This window comes from Acomys russatus, chromosome 13 (assembly GCF_903995435.1).
Source record: "Acomys russatus chromosome 13, mAcoRus1.1, whole genome shotgun sequence".
Classification (NCBI taxonomy): domain Eukaryota; kingdom Metazoa; phylum Chordata; class Mammalia; order Rodentia; family Muridae; genus Acomys; species Acomys russatus.
Genome location: NC_067149.1, coordinates 56,921,960 through 56,944,661, shown reverse-complemented (window position 1 = coordinate 56,944,661; position 22,702 = coordinate 56,921,960). Strand labels below are relative to the sequence as shown.

The 22,702-nt window shown below is 46.3% G+C and overlaps 1 protein-coding gene across 1 annotated transcript in view; it reads right to left on the bottom strand.

The window, feature by feature from the left end:
• Etv6 (ETS variant transcription factor 6) overlaps positions 1 to 22,702 on the bottom strand; it is a 235,550-nt gene that overhangs the window by 21,479 nt on the left and 191,369 nt on the right. The window contains exon 4 of the mRNA XM_051155463.1: positions 13,545 to 13,679. Within this exon, the coding sequence (XP_051011420.1) occupies positions 13,545 to 13,679 (135 nt within the window). The remainder of the gene's footprint in view (positions 1 to 13,544; positions 13,680 to 22,702) is intronic.

The following is a 22,702-nucleotide window of genomic DNA, read 5'->3' as shown; positions in this document are numbered from 1 at the left end:
AGCGTAGGAAAGAATGAGTGGGAGGGAAAAGAGAAGAAATGACGGCCAAGGTAGAGCCACAATGTCAACAAGAAACTAGAAAATTCCAGAAGTTCAGCAAACCCAAGCAGGTTATACAGAATGGAAATTGCACCCAGGCACTTAACAGCAAAACGGCTGAAAGTCGTAAGAAAAGAGACAGTCTTGGGTTGGATGTGGTGACATATGCCCATAACCTGAGCATTCGGGAGGCCATTCGGGAGGCCGAGGCAGGAGGACTGTCAGGAGCTCCAGGCCAGCCTGGGTTACACAGTGAGACTTTGTCTCAATAATCAGAGTTGTATGTGGGGGTGTGAATCTTGAAGGCAGTATGGGGGAGGCAGGAGGGAAGATCAGAATAAATGTAACAATTGTTTATTGAGAACACCCCAGAATCTGAAACTTGCTGAGTGTGTCTACACAATGCTGCCAGAGGAAAATGCCACATTGTAAAACTTGTTATATCAACAAAACTGGAATATATTCTATCAAATTTCCTTCAAGGTACATGTGTAGTGCATATATAAAAAATTACAAAGTGATTTCATGTTTAGACTTGGGTCCTATCACCATCCTGTCTCACCATATGTAAAAACTCCAAAATCTGGAAAAACAAAAATAACCAACCAACCAAGAAAACCAACCAAAACCACAACCCAAGTCTAAACTTTGTATCCAAGCCTCTTTCCTGGAAGGAGCAGTCAACGCCAGCCAACGTGCCTTATGCAGTTGTTCAGTCATGACTACCTGCGTTAGAAAGGGAGCGGGCAATTCCCCCAAACACTTGCAATCTTGAGGCCTTTCTTAGGCTTTGTGACATTTTTCCAGCTGGTGACCACTGAAAGGATGGGCAGAGGAGCTGCTGGGATTGAGCTGAAGCGCTGGGTTCCGTGGTTCTAATTTTATAAGTGGCCTTTATCTTTGTAGTCCTACCCAGAAGAAGTATTTATGGATATACATGGGAGGTGAAAAAGAGCCAGGTGTGGTATGGAGGAGCAGTCTGGTGGCGAAAAGGTCTTGACAGTGGTTTGGGTACACGGTGCTTCCTTAAAGAATCCGCTCTACTTTTCTCTAGGGGTTTGGCAGTTTCTGTTATAAAAGAGTGGTTAGTTTTCTTTCTTTCTTTCTTTCTTTCTTTCTTTCTTTCTTTCTCTTAGACAGGGTCTCATTCTTAGCAGTCTAAACTCAAAGCAATTGTCTTGCCTTGGCCTCCCATGTGCTAAGACTATAGGCGTGAGAGGCCATGTCTGCCTATACATTTCTTTCTGAAGTCCTGATCAATTTTGCCTAGACATAGGTTGGAATGGCACGCACCAGTTGCCTGTTTTACTTCTAGGGCACTGACTCAGCGCTGTCACCTTACTGTCTAAGATTTAAAAATCTTATGACGAAGTGATCTGTGATCTTTTTAGTGGCAAGGCAAACATTCTTTTTATAGCTAATATGGATCTAAATTCTGCCACCCATAAAGACAAACGTATTACAGTTTCTTCTCATTTGTCAGGGTGTGATCATTGGAAAAAAGCTACTTGGGACAGTTTCATTGTGAGTTTCAAATACTTCCTAAATGTCTCTTTCTGCTTAAAAGCTGTCTTTCTTAAAAGATTATTAAGGTTTAAAGAGACTCGAGGACCATGGAGACCATGTACTAGAAAAATATCCCGTTTCCAGAATCCATTTCCCATCTTTTAAATTACAAAACTGACACAGGCGTTGGTCAATGATCTGGGTACCTGCAGGCTCTCTTTGATGTCTCAGCTTCAAGGCCAGGGTGTGGGCGTGTGGTTGGGGCAAGCCTTAGGAAGTCAGGGAGGGCTATGAGCGGAAGCACTTTCATGCCAAGGGGAAAAGGGGGAACTGATGTAATGTCCTGGAGAGATTTCACTCTCTGTTCTGCCCAGATCTTTGGGAACAACGAAGGAAGGAGACAGTGCTCCAGATAATTCAACTCCGACCGGACTTCAGACTCAGGATCCTGGGCAGGAACAAGATGTGGAAGAGCTTGATTTATTTATTTCTCTGCAGACACCGCTGAAAGAGGAAGCACTTGATGAAACTGATAACATTAATGGTAGACAGTGGATCTGAGGGTATTTAATTCCAGGCTCCTGGTGGTCTGGGTACAACCACTGTGAAGGCTGAGAGGCTTGCATGCAACAAGACCTTCCAAGCTTTGTTTCAGTACAAAGCTTGCGCCCACGTATGGAGTGGGCTCTGATGTTCCTGCCCTACTTGCTTGGTGGTGCTCTGTTATTATAAGTTGGCAGCTGAGTGTGGAAACTTAAGAGACCAGAGCCGGCAGGCAGAGGAGCTCCGGACACAGGAAATGTGCTGCATGGGCAGTCCACGCATGAAATCCCTCAGATGGGGGTGGAGGGGATTAGGGGTGGGTCTGGCGATATCTGGGTTTGTGCTTTTGGTCAGTTGCTCCACTTGGAAACTGTTCTGAGGGGCTAGCATAAGGAAGAGGGAGGCAGAGCTACAGGAACCAAGGCATGGGAGGAAAAAGCCCAAAGCCTGGGAGGAATATCCATTCTGGCTGACAGTGTGCTTTCTGAGCCCAGAGCTTTGCCTTTGTAAGTGTCTTCAAACACAGAGGATGCCACTCTTTGGACCAAACAAATGAAGCCGGACTGTGAATGAGAATAAGAGGTCCTATTCTCTTTCATAATATTTGTTGTAATCCCCTCCCCACCCCCATACCCCTGCCCTTGTGTGTGACAGGGTGTGGGATGGCTAGTCCTGATTGTCAACTTGATAGGCTATGTGGTCACCATGGAAACACACCTCCAGGTGTGTCTAAAGGCATTCTCAGAAAGAAAGGTCTATATGTAAAGAGGGAAGACCCTGAATGTGGGTGGCTCCATCCAGTGGCTGGGATTATAGACTTAATGAAGTGGAGAAGCAAGCTCAGCACTGGCAGCCACAGCCCTCTGCTCCTTGACTGTGGACACAATGTGATTGGTTGCTTCATGCTTCACCTTTCTGCCACGATGCTCTGTCCACAATGATGGACTGATACAGAATCTCATGTAGACCAGTCTGGCCTTGAACTCACTGCATAGGTGACAATGACCTTGAGTTTCTGATCTTGTTTCTATCATCTTTACCTGAATTCCTCCAAATGTCCCAATTCAGTCACATATAAATAATGAGTGAGGAAGTGTAAAAAGGTTATGGCAAATATCTTATGTTCATATAGCCCATGTCAGCATCACATGTCACCTCCATGTCATCCTCAGGCTCCAAGAAATGAGTCAGCCTCAGGCCACTGTGTTTCACAGTGTTTCAGAGAGGACCACAACTCAGCAGTTCTGCAATAGAGCTAAATAAAAGTTAAAGGCCCGTGAGACGAAATTTAAAGCATATTTCACACACAGCCTCGTGTTGTCTTAGCCTCATTATTGGGTTGTTAACTATGCCTTCCCACTCCCAAATTCATTTGTCTTAGCTTCCAGGAGCTCATAACACAGCCTTATTTGGAAAAGAGGATCCTTGAAGACATAATTAGTTAATTGGTTAGCTTATGTGATAGGAGGGGCCCAGCCCACTGTGGGCAGCACCACTCCCTGGGCAGGTAGGTAGTTCTGAGTCTACAGGAAAGCTAGCTAAGTCTGAGCCTGGGAGACAGCCAGCAGGAAGTGCAGCTCCATGGCGGCTTCTTTTTCTTTTTGTGAAAGACAACATGGGGACAAGTTAAGTGAAAACAACAGGGCAGGTTAGCTGTGAATCTTGGCATGCCAGCAGAAAGGGGATGGGAAAGGAAGGGAATGGAAGATGCCACGTGAGCAACAAGCAGTCATGTGGCAAAATAAGGGGCCACAGAAAGGGTGGAAATGCTCAGAACACTAGAGAAAACACGCCTAGCCCTTGCTCAGTAACCAAAAAGCATATAACGAGAAGTTAAAAAAAGAAAAAAGAAAAATTAACACTCTTCTGGGTCCTAACTCTGAAAAGTGGGCAAGCTGCATGGCAGAGGCTCCACAGTGCTGTCTGATGGAAGAGGCTACAAGCGACTGTCCTGCCATGTTTTCTGCATCAAGCTCCGGCTCTGACTTCCTTCAGTGATGGGAATGTAACCTGAAAGCTGAAACAACCCCTTTCCTTCCCCCAGTGGTTATTTTTGTTTAATCAAACGTATTATTTTAGGGGCTGGAGAGATGGCTCAGTGGTTAAGAGCGGTGTCTGCTCTTCAGAGGTCCCGAGTTCAATCCTCAGCAACCACATGGTGGCTTACAACCATCTATGATGGAATCTGATGGCCTCTTCTGGCCTGCAGGTGTACATGCAGAAACAACACTCATACACTAAATACATAACTAAAATTCTAAAACAAAATTATTTTATGTGTGTGGATGCTCCGACTACACATATGTCTGTGAACCGTGTGTATGCAGTGCCAATGGCAGCTAGAAGATGGCACTGGAACTGGTGTTACAGACAGTTGTTACCCACCATATGGGTGCTGGGAACTGAACCTGGGTCCTCTGGAAGAATAGCAAGTGCTCTTAATCCACGAGTCATTTCTCCAGAATCAGTAGTTTTGGTCATGATGCCTGTCACAGAGGGAAAACTAGAACACCACACCATTTAGTGTGACTGCTGCCCTTATTAAAAAAAAAAAAAAAAAGGCGGAAGAACGCTATGTGAAGAGCAAGACAGCGTCTTCGAGAGAAGCAATACTGTGATTGATTAACTGCCAACCGTCCTTCTGTAGCTAAGACTGAGTCTTGGGCTAAGTCCTCAAGGAAAGCAACCTTGCCCCCGAGCTTCTGGCCCCCTGAACAGGATATACTGAAGTGCTGTGTCTACAGCTGTCTATTTTGTTGGGGTTTGTTATAGCAGCCTAGCAAAATGCTATACCTCCCCGTTCATAATTCCTTTTCTTCAAGTTTCAATTTCTGCTTGGTAGAGGAGATCAACCACTTACCTTTTGCCTGGCCATCAACCAAATTCCCCTTTAGGGCCTAAGATGTAAATAACCTGGCTGGAGTGTATAAGTCAATAAAAAACAAAGCCTAGAATTTTTCTAAATATTTGATAAAATTGGCTGAAGGAAACAAAAAACAGTTCACTGATTTTCTTTCAGGCCTGGCAGGTGCTGCCTACAAGCAGGCCAGCACAGAGTAGCCACACACACATTTGCAGACATGGTCAGTGGCAGACACATCTCTCTCAGTTTCAACCAGCAGCCCTAAGAAGCGATTTAACAAATCAGGGGGCAGGAGCAGGGTGGTAGCAGGAGAGATGGCTCAGAGGATAAGAGCACTTGTGTGGTCCCACACTCTGCTTCTTCTGTTGGGGCATCCAGGCTAGGAAGGAGGAAGGATGTCTGGAATGGATGGGGTCTGCAGGATCCTGGTCTGGCTGGGAGTGCTGGGGGAAGTGGGGGAGGAAAGGCCATCTCCCACGATTTTAGTGTTACAAATCTGTTAGGCAATATTCAGTGAAACTCTCTCTCTCTCTCTCTCTCTCTCTCTCTCTCTGTGTGTGTGTGTGTGTGTGTGTGTGTGTGTGTGTGTGTGTGTGTGTGCATGCATGCGCACGTGTATGTATTTGGGGACTTTGGGGAGTAGGAAGGGATGTCCAGGGTGGGTGTACATCATCGGCTAGGGGCTTAATGTACTGGGATGCCTCATGCACAGAGTCATTCCAGGTGCTAGGCTGCACAATTACCTCAAGAATTGTGGGGGTGGGGCTGCAGGACTACATGGGCCAGGGCACATAGGGATAGAACAGGGAGGGGGCAATCTGTACTCTGCCAGTCTCAAGACTGAGATCTTTGGGGTTTGGACACGTCTTTTCCTCACCCTAGCTCAATGCTGGTTTCCCTAGTAGCCCAGTCCATGTGCCCCACACACTTGCTACTTTTGCAGAGGACCAGTATTCAGTTATTAGCACCCACATGGTGATTCACAACCATCTGTGACTCTAGTTCTAAGGGAATCTCTGTAGGCACTGGAGACACATATGCATATATATATAGGTGAAACACTTACAAAATAAACTATATCCTCAAAAAAATTGAGGTGGCCTTAGATGCAGTTTATTTAGGAGAGTGCTTGCCCAATATGTACACAACTCTGGGCTTGATCCCCAAAGTTACATAAACCAGGGATGGAGATAGATAGCTGTATTCAATGTAATTCTTGGCTACATAGCAAATCTGAGGCCAGTATGGGATAGATGAGACCTTGTCTTAAAAAAGAAAAAAAGAAAAAAGATTCTAAGAAGTAGAATTTGAAACGAGCTAATCAGACCTATGGGGCAAACCTATCAACAAGTAACAGAGACAAGAGTCAGGGCAACACAAAGATAAGGCTGAAGAAAGAGTCTTGGAGTGGGGACCAGTCAGTCAGCAGCCCTTCAGCGGAGAATTCCTTCTTTAGAGATGAAACCTGCTGACTCCAGTGCCTCATCTCCAAGGGGCAGCCTAGTTTTCCCCTAAGTTTCTTGGAGACTTGCCGCCTCTCTCCAGTTACTCCTGAGTAGGGCAATCTCCCGCCCATGAAACGTTTGGCTGAAGATACCAGACTCATCCCAGAGCTAAAAGCAGTCTGCAGACCACAGCTGACAGGGAAAGAAGACAGAGGGCTCGTGGGAGATGCCAATCCACCGTCTGCACTGTCCAGTGCCCTCCTCTGCTGTGGCAAGCACGTGCTGATGAGGGGATGGAGGTCAGCAAGAACAAGGACAGGGTCGACCCTGGCCCTGGAACAGGAAGGAAGGGTCTCTGCCTCCATTCCCTCATGTTTTAGATGGAAACAGGAAGTGGCTATCTGGGCCTGCTCTTCAGTCTCCTGAGACCTCTCATGCCCGGCAGCCATCTTTTAGACTCACAGCATGGAGAGGGTTGAGAAGGCTAATCTCCTACTTAAATGTAAGAGGAGACAGCCAGAAGGTCCAAGGAAAGGTTCTACATGGGAGAGTATAGCGTGCCTCAGGTTCCAGGAGGCAACAGTGAAGACTCGCACTGTCCCCAGAGCAGTTCTGACAGAGATGGTGCCCAGTGAGTCCAGAGAGGTGCTTTAGGGGAGGTGATAGGCCTTTACTATGGCTGAGATGCATGAATCTAACACCTGAGCCAAGCACACAGAGCTCACTCCCAAAGACGAAGGTTAACAAACCTCACTGGAAGCAACAAAAACCAAAAGGACCATTTCATACTGAGGTGGAGCTGTTCAACACTATCCAAGTGTGCTGAAACGTGGGCCAGGCAGTAAGGCTTATATATATTTTATCATAATTAAGAATTTACAAGAAAAGGATGATTAAAAACTTAACCAAGTAATGAGAAGACATGCCAAATAATGACAATCAATGACATTTACTGCATGCCTACTGACAGGTGCTGTTCCTGGGGCAGTTCTCACAGTAATTCGTTTCTTTCTTACATGGTATGAGGCAGGCACAACTATTTTCCTTCTTTGACACATGGAGAAAATAACTTTCCCCCAGACAGAGAGAACAGGCAAACTGGGGAGTTAGAATGTCCTTGAACTTAGGTAGTCTGGCACATTTTCTGGATGCTCTCTGGCTCCTTCATGCATCACATGGTTAAAATATGTAACGAAGATGTCATATCCTAGCTGGTGGCACCTCTGACACTTCATTTATCAACACTATTCCAATAAGACTAGAGAATTGGGTGAGTTAAAAAATTTTTTTAAATTTTATTTTAATTAATTAATTAATTTTACAATCATGAAGAGGCTATGGCCAGGGGCAGACAAAGGCTTTTTCTCTGTGGTGCCTCTACAGCAACTGTAAGGAAGGGCTGGCTTCCACTTCCAGAGGCCAGGGCCTGATTTAGACCCTATCTACCACACAGGCTGGGGGCTTTTCTTATCCTAAAAAAACAAGTCATCCAGAAGATGTACTCCTTCCAATTTTGAATAAGGTTTTTAAACTCATGAACTAGGGCTGGGATGGAGCCCAGCTGGTAGAGTGCTTGCTTGCCCTGGGTTTCATCCGCCAGTACCAGAGAAAGCCCAGCACAGCAAAGTTCTGTCATCCCAGCAATGGAGAAGTGGAGGCAGGAAAACCAGAAGCTCAGTGTCAAAGAGAATTACCGAGGCCTCCCAAATAGATCTTTTAATTTGTGACCTATTTCTGTTTTTCTGAATCAGAGTCTGTGTAGCCCAGGCTGGCTTCTACGTTTAAGAGCTTAGGAGGGCTGACATGCAGCAGGACTCAATAGAAACTGTCACGTGTCTCATCTCTAGTTATCTCCCTGAAGGTGTGTGTGATTCCAGAGCAGTCCTTAGGAGAAATGTCACCTCAAGAAAGAGACCATAAAAGTGAAATCTCAGTGGGCTAAATTAGAATGCATGCCACCTTCCGGAACTCAATAAAGAGAAGACTGTCACCTAAGTTCTGGGCCATCCTGTGTGCTAGCTGCAGGGAGAAGGAGACAATATTTTGATGTGTGGAACTTCTCAGCGTGACTTGAGAGTTCCACATGCACCCCATGACAAACAGCTGCCATGAGAGTGTCCCTGTCCCCTCAATACTTCACCCACCAGTTCAGAAACAATAAAGAATGCATATGTGCACAAGACACACACACACACACACACACACACACACACACACACACACACAGACACAGGGGTGGGGGAGGGAGGGAGGGAGGGAGGGAGGGAGGGAGAAAGCGCCAGTGCTCAAATAGCACTCTACCTACCACTATCTCAGGAAGGAGTGAAACTGAAGATTTTACATGATAAGAGGGCCAGGGAAATGGAAAGAGAACATTAGGGGAATACATCTTTTTCCTTCTCCCTACAGACTGTGTCTGAGCAACCCAACAGGGGTCACGCTGCAGAGTCAGCCTCACGTGGATTTCAAGTCAGGCCGGCAGCTTATTTTATATGACTTAAGGAGATTATAGGGGACCAGTGTCAGTTACATGTACATGTTGGGGACAGGGCCCTTTTTTTTTTTAAAGAGTGGAAATCTGTCATTTTTAGCTCCATGGGATGTTAAAGCGGCTGATTTTAAAAACCAGAGACTTAAATTAAGCTGCCATTACAATCCCATGCAACAAGACAGGTTTCTTTTATGATCACTGGCTGGTCCAAATTTGCTGAAGATGCTTTTTGCCTTCTGGTTCTTGTGCAGGTGCCAGCACCATCGATTTTTGTGGTCTTTTCTTCTGTATAGCCACCTACCTACTATCGAATTCATGGGCTACAGATACAGTGAGTCATGATCGTCAAAGCAGAGGAGTCTTTTGAATGAGGCTGACCATTTGTCTGATGCCAAGAAGGGCCACGCTGCCAGAAGTTCTAGATAAGGTGATACAACTGGGACCACGGCGGTTTTCTGCTGTACCTGGGCAGCACCAAGCGGGACTCTGTCCCGGTTTCCTGTGTCTTCATTGCGTAACACCCTGAGGGTGAAAACTGTGTTCTGTTTATCTCTACACTGCTCAGCTACGGTAGGGTTTTAAAGCCGTGGGAGACCTTTAGAACCATCAAATCCAGCCTCCGCCCCACCCCCTTCACCTTAGAGGAAACCAAAGGCAGAGAAACGAGAAGCTTGATCTTCATGACTTGCTCTGTCAGAACTGGGGATGAGAGCCTGGATTCCAGACTTCCAGAGCCTGTTACTTACACACACACACACACACACACACACACACACACACACACACACACACACACACACACACACACACGATCTACCCCAGGTTGTCTGGAGTGGCTCTGGTTTATGCCTGTTGTCCTGACTTACTCCTTAGCGGAGTGTTGTGTCTCTACCCTAACCATCCTGATAATGAAAGAGACATTGTCTGGCCAACCCGGTGTATCATCTTCTTTTTCCATAACTAATAAACAAAGAGAATAGAAACAGTGTTCTAGATGACTGCTCTGCTCAGGGCCTGAAAGGATTTCAGGAGCGTATATTATAGAGATAGTTTGCGCTAGTGTGGTACCCCATCCTGTCCAGGGCCCTGAGCCAACTCCAGGCTCCTCGCAGCTGGCACTGCCCTACAATCACTAGAGTGGAAGGTGAGAATTCAATGTAATGGACCCACAGGGGACACTTACGGGAAGCCATCGATAGATCAAATAAGGCATATTTGTTCTACAATATGAACTCCCATTGTGATCAATGTTTGAATCGGCTCAGCTGGTGGCTGAGGTGAAGTGGACTCATAGGGTGACGCAGTCTTGTGTTTGTGTCTCTTTACACACTCACGGTCTCAGGATGCTCAGCCACCTCTCTTGCTGAAGCAAACACTGCAGTGCTGCCTCTTCACTTTCTGGCCTGCCATTTATATACAGGCTGAGCATCTCTAAGCCAAGATCTGAGCTCTGAGCTCTGAGGTGCTCTATGGTCTGATGTCATGATGTCACATATGTCAAATCCCACACTTGACCTTGGGTGGCTGGTCACATTCAAAACATTTGTAGAGAATTAACACTTTAAAATCCTATAGACCATGTATATAAACAAAACAAATGAATTTCATGGTTAGTCTTGGGCCTCACCCTGCGAGATCTCTCTCCTCTCTCTCTTGTCTCTTGTCTCTGTCTCTTCTCTCTCTCGTCTCTCTTCTCTCTCTCTCTCCCCCCCCCCCCTCCTCTCTCTCTCTCTCTCTCTCTCTCTCTCTCTCTCTCTCCTGGTCTAAGAATTTTTATAAGGAACACTCAGCTTTTACCCATAAACACACTCTCAAGCCAAGTCAGTAGACAAGTAAGTAGTTTTGGGCCAACATAGTTTTGTGTATCCTTAATTGTGTATGAAATTTGGTATGTATAGTTTTTCACCTTACAGAAAATTTTCTTTTGGGCCAGATCGCTCCATATTATAGCATGTATCTTTATATCCTCACCTGCCATTAACTGATCTGTTGCTTTCACAAACAGCTGTGTTTTAGTTCTTGAGACTACATGCCGACCGTATTTTTTTTCCCTGAGAAGGAATGAAAGAGGCACCTTTTACAGTTGAGTGGAGAGTGTGATATGACTTTCTCACGTACTCTGGTGCCTCACATTTGACCATGTCCCCTGGAGGGGGAGACCCGGTGGCACTCAGAGGAAGGACAGCAGGTAGCCAAGAAGAGACTTGATACCCTATGAGAATATATAGGGGGAGGTAATCCCCCTCAGGAACAGTCATAGGGGTGGGGAATAATGGGAAAGTGGGGGGGGGGGAGGAATGGGAGGATACAAGGGATGGGATAAACATTGAGATGTAACAAGAATAAATTAATAAAAAAAATCATAACTGAAAAAAAAAAAAAAAGAAAGAGGCTGGAGGTTGGGAAGGCGAGCTACCATTCTGAAAGTATGAGAGAGGAGGTAGTTTCTTCCTGTCACCATTGTATCTTACATGGCTCTTTCTGGTAGAGATGGTGTTGCCCGATCATCTCAGATTGTCACGGTGCCCAAACAGGAGCAGGGAAGACGAGGCTCTTAGATCTTGCTTCTTGACCATTGGCATCAAGGAATGGTCTCTGTGGATGCACTTGGTACTTTTGAGAGCTGGTTCTGGAGTGTGTCCACCTCATCTGCAGGGCTGTGAAGCCCCAGACCTTGACCTCGCTCATTAGCTCTGTTCTCTCAGTGACTGAGCTCACCACTGACACCATAGCGCATGCGCGCACAGCTCATTAGGGTGCATGATGGGACACACCTCCTTTTCCTTGGTTTGAGGGAAGCTCTCGGAGTCAGCCAGCTTTCTTTATAAAGGATTAGCCCCTGCACGGAACGACAACATACACACACCTACTTCTAGTCAAATCAGACCAAGTAGGAAGGGACCACATGTCTTCAGCCACATTTGGAAAGAAAATCGGGACAGAAATTCCGATGAAAAAAAAATTAAACAGTAAGAGAAAGAAGGAGCAGGCAGCCACCCCATAGCCTGTGCGTTTGAAGAGCCAGGCCAGCAACACATGCCTGCAGTACTGTCAAGCTTCCGTGAGCCCACCTCCTCTTCTCCCGAGTGGCGCTTGGCTATTTTATGCAAGTCGGAAATGAGCAAGGCCAGACGAACAGAGGCACATCAAACCCGAATTGATGGGAGGGGGGCAGATGCTAAATTTAGCAAGGGTTATGAGAGGAGAGGAGGGGGGGGGAGGAGAGAGGAAGAGAGTTAGGGAGCATGCCCAAAATACTGGCTGAGAGACAAGGAGGCCCTGGGGTCACCTGGAGTCAGGCTCCTTTTGTAATGAAGTGCTAATTAAGAGAGCAGCAAACTCAAGCTTTTAAATTGTCTGACTACAAAAGAAAAGTAGCAGTCCAATGTTTGGGAATGATTTTCTAGTCAACAGAACTTCCCACGGAATGGGACCTCGAAATTGGCTTTAAGGAAAATACGCATAGAAAAGTCCCACACTGTGGTGTTTGCACATCTGCACGCTGGCTGTTCGACTGGGAGGATGAGGGCTTGATGGTCCTGGGAGATGTGATTCTATCCAAACGCTATCGCACACCCAGCTGTTAGTGGCGCTGTGCACAGAGTCACACTTTATAGTCCCTCACCCAACACCTGCTTCTGTTCTTGAGGACTTCATGGCCTTGCGCTATCTACTGATGTTTTTCTGGTTCCTGTGAGTCCCAAGAGAATCAGCAGCTATGGCAGGAGGCTTGATACGGTGCTCACGCCAACAAACAGTCCCTGGTGAATGAGGGAGAAAGCCCATACGCACCCCCAACCTCCTCTGGACTGATTTTTCTCCGTCCACCAGCTTTCATGAATATCTGGCTCAAGTATCTTCAATGGCTGCCTTGCTGTTGCTTGTCTCCATTGCCACACAATTTTCAGTTCTCCACACGCTGGCTCCAGGCTAACCTCCCTGGGTTAGCTCTGTAGTGGAAACATTCACCATTGCTGAAGCAGGGTGACAGATGGCTGACACGGCTTTATGTATTGTATTCTATACAGATTATATATATCTGTAAGTTTTTATTATTAATGGGCTTACCAATCAAGTCATCTTACTGTTCTCTATTTCAAGGCCTTACCCTACCTAACTGGAATGTTCTTACTGATTATCAGAACCTTCGAGGACTTCTCCAGGGACAACTCCTTTTATGAAGCTGAGTCGGTTTTCTGAACCTGGGTGTCCTCTCCCCTCCCGTTTCTACTCCCCCCCCCCCCCCCCCGCCCCCCCCCCGCTGTGTGTCTTATTGCAATCGGTGTTTACATTGCTGATTGTGAACTTCAGAGAGCGGAGAGTATTATGCCTCAGTCATCCAGCCCACTCCCCCAGGGTAGGCACTCAACCCATGTTTCCCGAATGAAGGGCGAATTTACAGCAGTAAGAACAGCTCATTTAGCCAGGCGCAGTGGCGCACACCTTTAATCCCAGCACTGGGAGGCAGAGGCAGGCGAATCGCTGTGAGTTCAAGGCCAGACTGGTCTACAAAGCGAGTCTAGGATAGCCAAGGCTACACAGAGAGACCCTGTCAAGGGGCAAAAACAAAACAAAACCAACCAAACAAACAAACAAAAAACCCGAACAGCTTGGCTGTCTAAACCTCGGGCAAGGAAAGAGAAGCATCTTCCGGTACCTTCTTCATGGTTCTGATGCAGCAGGACCTCCGGCTTCGTGTGGATGGAGTCCCCAGGGTGGAAGAATGGCGAGAAGAGGATGCGAGGTTTCCTCTGCTTCAGAATATGCTGAAGGAGTTCATAGAGCACATCGCCTGGAGAGAAAGAGGAACAAGGAACGAGGAGATGGGATGCATGCTTTGGTTAACACGACTGAAGGAGCTGCGGAGCTGTGGCAGCCACAGAGGGAAGGAAGCAATGTTAGTTAACAGAATGGATTGTTGACCCATGACAGGGATAAGACATAGCACCGGCCCATGCGGCGACTCTATATGTGAGGGCTGTATGGTTTAAGTTTATGTGTGCGTGTGTGTGTGCCATGTGCATGTAGGTGTTTCCAGAGGCCAGAAGAGGGCACGGTCAAGTAGTGATGTTGCACAGTGTACATTTGGAGCTTGCTAAGTGGGTAGATGTTGGGACAAACGTTCTCGTAACTAAACTAATAATAACTATAATAATAAAGAAGACAAGAAACACTTGAGGTTGCGGATATGGACATGACATTTATTACAGCCATGATCTCATGGATGTATAGTTATCACCAAACTGACCAAATCATATATGTTATATAGCTTTTGTAGGTTCATCAGATCTCAACAAAATTGTTTCTAAATGCTAAAAATGAGAGCAGGCCACTGTGGTACATACCTGTGACCTCAGCACTCAGGAGGCAGAGGCAGGAGTACCAGAAGTTCAAGACCACCCTAAGGACAGCCTGGGCTACCTGAGACCCTGTTAACATCATCATCCAAAACAAACCAAAACCAAAAAAAAAAAAAAAAAAAACCAACGTAAAAGTAAAAAAGAGTAATTTAAAAACCAGTTTTGGGACCAGAGAGCTGGCTCAGTGGTCAAGAGTACTTATTGCTCTTGTAAGAGGTTTTGGGTTCAGTTCCCAGAACTCACATGGTGACTTATAAACATCTGTAACTCCAGTTCCAAGGGATCTGGTACCCTCTTCAAGCCTCTTTGGATGCTGGGAACACACACACACACACACACACACACACACACACACACACACACACACCATGCTTGTGTGGGTCAGGGAACAACTTTGTGGAGCCTGTTCTTTCCTCTACTTTATATGGGCTCCTGGCATCAAACTCAAGCTGTCAGGTTTATGTGACACTTACTTCTCCCCTCTAAACAATATAAATTGTTTTATATTGTTAATAAACATACTTAGTCTAAATAAAAACATCTAAACAACAGATGGGATAACACTATAGATCCTTCAGAGGGGGATTTGTGGTTCAGTTCCCTACAGGCACAGGGCCCATGACTATACGCAGTTTGGAAGATGGCCCCCTGTTACTGACATTTTACGCGGCTATAATGATACTGTAGTGAACTGCCCTTTGATGACCGGGAGCCCACTAGAGGATGATTCTAGACTCAGGGTAAATTTAAACTGTCTTCCTATTTTTGTGAAAATACCCTTTTAACATCTCTCTCTGCTTGTACTTCAGAATCATTCAAAGAAAATAACAGCCTTCAGTATCTACATTCTAAATGTACAAAACGGCTGACACATTCCTGATAGAAATTGTATCTCACATCAGTTGGGTGTTGTGGTAGGAGGCCGCGGATGGGAAATTTGAAGCTAGCCTGGGCTACACACAGCAAGATCCTATCTCAAGCAACAGCAGCAACAACAACAACAGCAACAACAGCAACAACAACAAATACATCTCCAAGGACCTAGAAGCTCCCCAAAATTATCTCGAGATGTCAGTTGGCGAGAATGGTGGGTGCTATGTGCTAGGTATGGTAAGTGTCTACCCAAGTAGGTCATTAGCAAACAAAACAGCACAACGAAACAAAAACAAAATCTTCCACCACCAAACTATCACGAACTGGTTCCACCCTTCTCTGGCTTTGATACAAGTTGGCAAGGTGGGATGAGGGGAGGCTTCATAATTCTGCAAGGATGGGCGACTAGGTGATTAAAAACACCACAGGACTCTGAACGTCCTCTGCACACCCTTCCCCCAACAGAGATATGCAGTCAACAATTGTACCAAACAATGTGCCTTTGTCTCCGATCTTAGCCATTTTAAAAGACACTTTAATTAACAACTTAACTTCATACTTTGGGGTTGTAGATGTTACTGTTTTTTTCCTTCCACACTGAGCATGAAGCACGGAAACACTCCACGAGAAGTTTCTCCCTGCAAACCTATTTACTTCTACTTGTTACACCAAATCAAGTTCTATGGGTGGCTACCTACCCCCCCACACACACAAGCACTCACCCCCAGGCCCCCAGGGAACTTTTGGGTGCTGGTGACGCTGCCGGCTGCTACCATTTACAATTAGGATTAAATGAAGACTAGGACACCAGTATCTAGGGGATTTCCGTAAGACTGGACCAGCAGGCCTGGACAGAGAGGAGTTCTGAGTGCACTTTTGGAAACACTGTGGAAAGGTAGAACTTGTTCCGGGTGCCAAGTTTCAGAGCTGGGGAGGGTTTCAGCACTCTCCACAGGGAGCCTTCCATCGCTAAGGCTCCAGTGAGAAGGGAGTGCGGACGGAACCCAAAATACAGTCCTATTTTAATGATTCACATTTTAATCTCATACAAAAATAAGCCCCTAATCAACACTTTTTTCTTCCCGTTTAGTGTAATGTCTTCCTAACCCTTCCTAATTTACATGGCCATACTGGGTTTGAGCTTGTAGAGTTGATCAATGTTTTATTTTGGCATAATGCAGAATAGAAAGTGCAAACATTAAAGAAATGTGTTCTTGATGATTACTATTAAAAAAAAAAGTCTGCAATTAGCACATCCATTTTGGAAGGGGAGGCCAGGAAATATAAATTTAGTGCCTGTGAAGGGTGTTCAGCACTATTCCCTCAGCGAGGGGCACAGGCTGCAGACACAGCCAGCCTAGGGACCAGGTCACCTTGAGCAAGTTCCTGGGTTTCTCTACAAAACGCAGACGGTACCACCTGCCCCTCTTGCTCATCATAAAGGTTCAACCAAGGATAAGGCAGACACGTACCCGGAGCAGATCTGGTACCCTACACCTCCTCGGGCTGGCGAAGGGGGCGTAAAACAAAGCCTAGGAAGATGATGCCACTTTGTTTGGTTGGGTTTTTTTTTTTTTGAGTCCTTGTTTCTTTAAAAAGATTTTACCTATTGTTATTGTGTGTGCGCATGTGTGAGCATGTGCATGCCACAGCGCAGGTGAGGAGGTCAGAGGGGACCCTTATAGAGGAGGTTTGGTCCTTCCACCTTCACCTGGGTTCTAGGGCTCAAACTCAGGTCAACAGGCTTGCATGGTAAGTGCATTTTTTTTTTTTTTTACCTGCAGAACCATCTCGCTGGTCCCCGGAGTTTACATTTCTCCACAGTGGAATAGCTAGCTGAAGCTTTGGGGGTACGACAGATAAACTCCTTACACACGTCCTTCAACTTCCTCGGGCCTGACTTTCCTCATCTGGACTCCAGGAACCGCAGGGTCCTGAGCACCCTCTGAGGCAATCCACAGAATGAGACCAGCACAGGCTGAACAGAAAGGGTTCCTTGGCGTGGGCTACTGCTGGCACCAGCCCTACGGTCACACTGGCATTCATTCTAATTGCTGATATCATCCAAGGGGCTTAGGATAGTCCGGTCTCACATAGAGAACTGACGAAGAAGATCTGGGTTCTATGTTCCCCCTTGAGAAAAGGACCAAGAAGGTGATCCCAGGCTTGGGCTCCTCTCCTGCCACAGGGTGCTAAACCCAGGGTTGCTGACGTGTGCTCTGCCTTCAGGATACTTCCTTAGCTCTGCAAGCAACAGCTGCCTGGGAAGGGGCTGCAAAGAGAGACTTTCCCACAGAAGAAAGCAGAGGGAGGGTGCTCCAAGCAGTCTCTGGTGGCTGCTTACCTGAAGCAGACTCCATAAGCACCAGTAAGACTGTCATGCAAATGCCCTTCATGGGGACAGCTGACAGCTATGGGAGCTGAGCTCTGTCAGGAAAACTTAACTCTACCACCCCTGAGTGTGGGCACAGCTGGATCAGGCATGGCTCCTCCGAAACCAGTTTACACAGAGGAAGTGGCTGGCTTGGCACTGTGAAGGAGGCAGAACATTGTACTTGTGCTGTGTGCAAGACTGCCAATAACACAGTGTACCTGTAACAACTTGGGATATTAGTTCTTAACGAGGATTCTAGAAATGTCTTAGATTGGCTCAAACTTCTGCTCTCTAGGAGTCCCCTCACTCCCCTTTCCCTGCCAAGAAACAGCCTTGGCGGAGTAAGTCCTGTGATGGGCAGGCAGCCCTGGCATGAGAAAGCCATTTTTGATGACTTTAGTTGGTAGAAAGTTCTCTTGAATTGGAATCTGACTTTCTAGAAATTCCTATACCTTGGTCTTCGTTAGCATACAGGGGCCTTTCTGGGGCCTAGCAACCTCTGATGTAATCACCTGCTGCCCCACCAGGTGTGCACCAGATGTGTGCTAGGTAAAAGGACCTGCCAGCACCCCCACCCTCATCTTTCCCTCCCTCTCTGTCATGGGCACCCTCCTTTCTCTCCCCACTTTCCTTTCCTCACAATAAACCTTCTTAGACCAAATATGTTGTGGTGGCATATTAATCATTATAATAATAGTCTTGGCTTCTAGAGTGTTCAAAAACATGTCTTACCTACAACTTCCTAAAGCCCTCCACCTCTCTCCACCTCCACTGTCCTTTGGTCCCTTGAACGCCCACTTGCTCTGCAGATGTACAAATTCTCAAGTGTGCAGATAATGTCATGTATTTTCTCCTCCTCCTCTATCATCATCATCATCATCATCATCATCATCATCACCATCCTTTGTGTCCCTGCAGAGAGGCACACATACCAAAGCACATATGTGGTACTCAGAAGACAACTTATGTGAGTCAGTTCTCTCCTTCCACCATGTGTGTCTGGGTTCAAACTCAGATCGCCAGACTTGGCACTAAGCGTCTTTACTGGCTGAGCCATCACGCCAGCCCAGAATATGATATTTAAAAAGTAACAATGGTGACTCTCCCTTGAAGAGTCTGCACACACTTGGGTTAAGTCTTGCTTTTTGTGACTTTTCTTTGAGAGGCCCACATCCTTGCTCTAGGCCATGCCTTACCTCCTTCTAAGCATCTCTCTTAACCCTTATGAGTAAGCCTTTATTAAAAACTGTCAACACTGCTTCATAAAAATAAAGTCAGCATTAACAAGGAGATCTCCGGATTACAGAGGTTATTTAGAATACGTTATATATATGCCTACTGAAAACAAAGCTTGAGCTACAGAGCAAATCTCCATATTCTCAGAAATGGTCCCAACTGGTGCCTCTACAGTACGAGGCAGTGGAACCCAGGCCTCTGCATTCAGAGTCAACAGGCTCATTTGCATATCTGTCTGCTTACGCACTTGGTCTAGGCACACTCACGATGTACATGGGTGGACTAACTATGAAGTTGGGAGCATCACTACACTCTTCCCCGGAAGGGATGCTGGAAACTGAAACCCTTCAGCTTTATATCCTAATACCGATACATTGCCCTGGGTCCATATACACACACTGAAACACAAACAACTTCAACATGTGTATTTGGCATGTATTTTGAAAGCCAGGCAACCCAACCTATTTTGAGAATCTTAAATTTTGTTTGTTTGTTTTTTTCTTCTTTGTGTGTATGTTGGGGGAGTTGTGAGGGTGTATGCATCAGGTGTCTCCCTCCATCATCTCAGCCTTGCTGTCTTGGACAGGGTCTCTCAGTGAATTGGAAGCTCACCATTTTGGCTATGTCAGGTGGCCAGTGACTACCTGTGACATCCCTGTCATTGTGTCTCAGTACTGGGGTTCTAGGCATCCGCACATCCGCTCAACTTTTTCTGTGAGTTCTGAGGACTTGGGAATTCAGGGTGATTACCCAACACCCTATCCACCTAGACAACTCTCCAGCTCCAAACTGTATTATCTTATTGGAATTTCTTTCAAAATCTTTGACTGCAAATCCCCACTACTCAGAAGGCTGAGGTGGAGGATGCAAACTCAAGATCTACCTGGGTAGTTCAGCATGACTCTCCTCCTCCTCCAACAGCAACAACAACAACGACGACGCCGATGACAACAACACGAAAGCATGCTAGGGTGTGATGGGTGGGGTTGGGGATAGGGAGTGGGGTAAGGTAAATAAGTTTGGAGCTCAGCCTGTATGGCACTTGGTTCAGTCCTTAGTCGGGGTGGGGGGGGGGTCATTGTTTAAAACAAACAGAAGAGAAAGTGAAAAACACCATGCAAGTCTTCTTTTAGTCTTGTCAGGGTTTGAAGGTCAAGAACTTGGGGATGCTACTAGAAAAGGGGCAAGTACTGAAAATTATTCCTTTTATTTATTAGAGAACAGAATTTGGGCTCTAAAGCAAGGCCTGCCCAAGAGTGTGAAGCCTGATACCTCTGTTGTCAGCTTCCTGCTCTGAGGCAAATTATTTTAGCCTCCTCTGGGAACACTGGTCTCATCAAATACACCTTAGGGATGGCATCTCTTGTGGGCATGACTTTTATGAACTGACAAGCCACGTTTTCTCAGCTTCACACACAGTTTCATTATGTTACTTGGGTATGTGGAAGTTTCTTTTTCCTTCCATTGACATGATTTCATATAGACATCTCTAGTGTATAGTTGGGGCCGCTCCAAAAACCTTCCCTTCCGTGCACTCTCATCTCAACATCTTTGGGTCTCTGTTCTTTACCTTATAAGCAGCTTTAAGCTTTCCTGTACCCCTCCCTCATCCTTCAGAGCTTATCTTCCCCTTCAGGCCATGACCCAGCTCTTTCCTCACCCTGACAATCAACTATCCCCAGGAGCTGTCAGTTCTGTTCTGCTGTCTCTACTTTTTCACTTTGCTTTCTGGTTTCCCCTCCGAGAAGCCTTCCCCAAACTGCTTTTGCTGAGGTCACCTCCCTGGTGTTTAATCAAAGGGCAGCTGTGGTACTTAGGGGACAACCCCACCTTAGCAGCCTTCACTGCCAGGAATCTTAACCTGCCCCCGCCCTCCTAGCATCCTTCCTGGCTGCTAAGGTTGCTACTCTGGCTTTCTTCCCACCTCCCAGCTCTTCCTCCTCCAGCCCTTTAACACAGAGTTTCCCAGCATCCTCACCAGCTCCTCTTGGACAACTGCATCTGTTACCATGACTCCACTCTGCCTGTCTCCGGCCTCAACAGTTCCAATCATGATGCCGCCTGACTACGAGGGCCACACTCTCTTGAATGACTCACAGACAACGTGTCTAACACAGAAATCTTTTACAAACCGGAAGGGGTCCCCTGGTTCAGTAAGTGCTGTTATCTAGTCAGGTCAGAAATCTGAGGTCAATCCTTCAGTCTTCCCTCCTTTTCATCTATCATCCAATCAGTCATCAAGCCTGGGGGCTCTGTCAACTAATGTCTCTTGGGGTTGTCCCCTTCTCTCTGCTGGCCCTGCCTCCGTTCTCATCACCTCCATTGCTCCAACCCTCTAGCCAGACGGCCTGACCTCCGTTCCACACATCTGTTCATTGAACTGGATATGCATAGACACTGCATGATGTGATGTGATGGGGAACTAATAAACGAAGGGACAGCCAGCCAGTCCTTGAGCTACCGAGCATCCTGTTATGTCGGTCAACTCCATGCTTGCCTAGCTAGTCTCACACTGGGGTGGTTGGGGCATTTCCAGTTTTTCCTGTTATAAATAGACTGGCTAAGGACATCTTCTGTGTCCACTATCAGATAATTTCCTTGGGGTATTTTCTTAGGGATGGAATTATCGGTGAAAGGCTGTGATTATTCCAAAGCTCTCATTATATGCTGCTGGTACTCAAAAGGCTGGGGCCAGAGGGCCACTGCTTAAAGCCATCTGTTGTGTGAGAGTCTCCCCCTTCCCCCGTGGCTCCCCAACTTGACAGTTCTCTGGGTTAGTGGGCTGACGGTGGAATCTTCATATGGGTGAAGTGTGTCCTTTGCAGGTGAGGATTTGCTGTGCGTACACTCTTGGCGGGCACATCATCATCTCAAGAAACACAGTACCCAGTTGGCTAACGCTTCTCTCTCCTATTTCATTTTGACTCAGAAATTTGGTTTCCTTTTGACCAATTATAAAATAGAGAAAATAAAATAAGTGAAAGCATGCTGGGTGCGAGAGGCATATGTTTTAGGCTTGTCAGAAAATGTGCTCTGCTGGGTCCTTTCTGCCTGTGGATGGGTAAAGAATAGAGCCTATGGCTCACCCTCGGAGTCTCACTGGGAACTCAGCAGCACAGACAGCATGGTGGCAGGCCTGGGGCGGAGGGTGGACCCCAAATGCCCATTCTTGTGATAGGACAGTGTGAGTTTTGAACTTGGCTTCGCTTTAGTTTGATTTACCCTATTTTGGTAGCTAAACTGAATTACAAACTTTTCACTTACTGTGGGGAAAGGTCATCTATTTCAGGCATTTTGATCCACCTCCTCCAGCTGGGCCCCATCTTCTCAAGTGTCCCCTACTTCCCAGTGCACGCATTTGTGCTAATAACTCTACCAACTGGTGGAAGGCACAAATGAAGCCAAAAGTTTCCCCATATCCAAATTTTTTAAATAATGAAAAAAAAAAAAAAAAAAAAAAAAAAAAAAGAACATTCTTTTACCTAAAAACAAGGAAATGAGCATTAGCTTCATATTTGTGAGTTAAAGGCAGATCCTGGGAAAAGGGGGGGCAGTTTGTAGAAATATGCTAATACTGTATTTAAGAGCAATCAGAAAACACACATAATAATTACGTTCAGTTGAATGCAGAATATAAAGGTGAGCAATACAGTTGTGAGGAAATAGAAATACCATTCAGTATACAAGTAGTTTTTTTTTTTTTAAAAGACAGCATCATACAGTGTCGTACATCCCTCTGCACGACGGAGGGACCACCTGCCACTACTACCTCATGGGGGCTGCGGAGCTAACAGCTTTCCCATGAATTCTCTAGGCATCTCTCCGACACGTGCTGTGCGGTTTTACTCCTTTGACTTCAAAGACACCGTAAGAGAAGAAAGAGCCAACTGTGCCTGTCTTCAGTCAAGGCCGTGCAGTTGCCTTGGAATTTCTGGCAACTGCCCTCTGTGATTTGCATTCTAGGATTCTCTG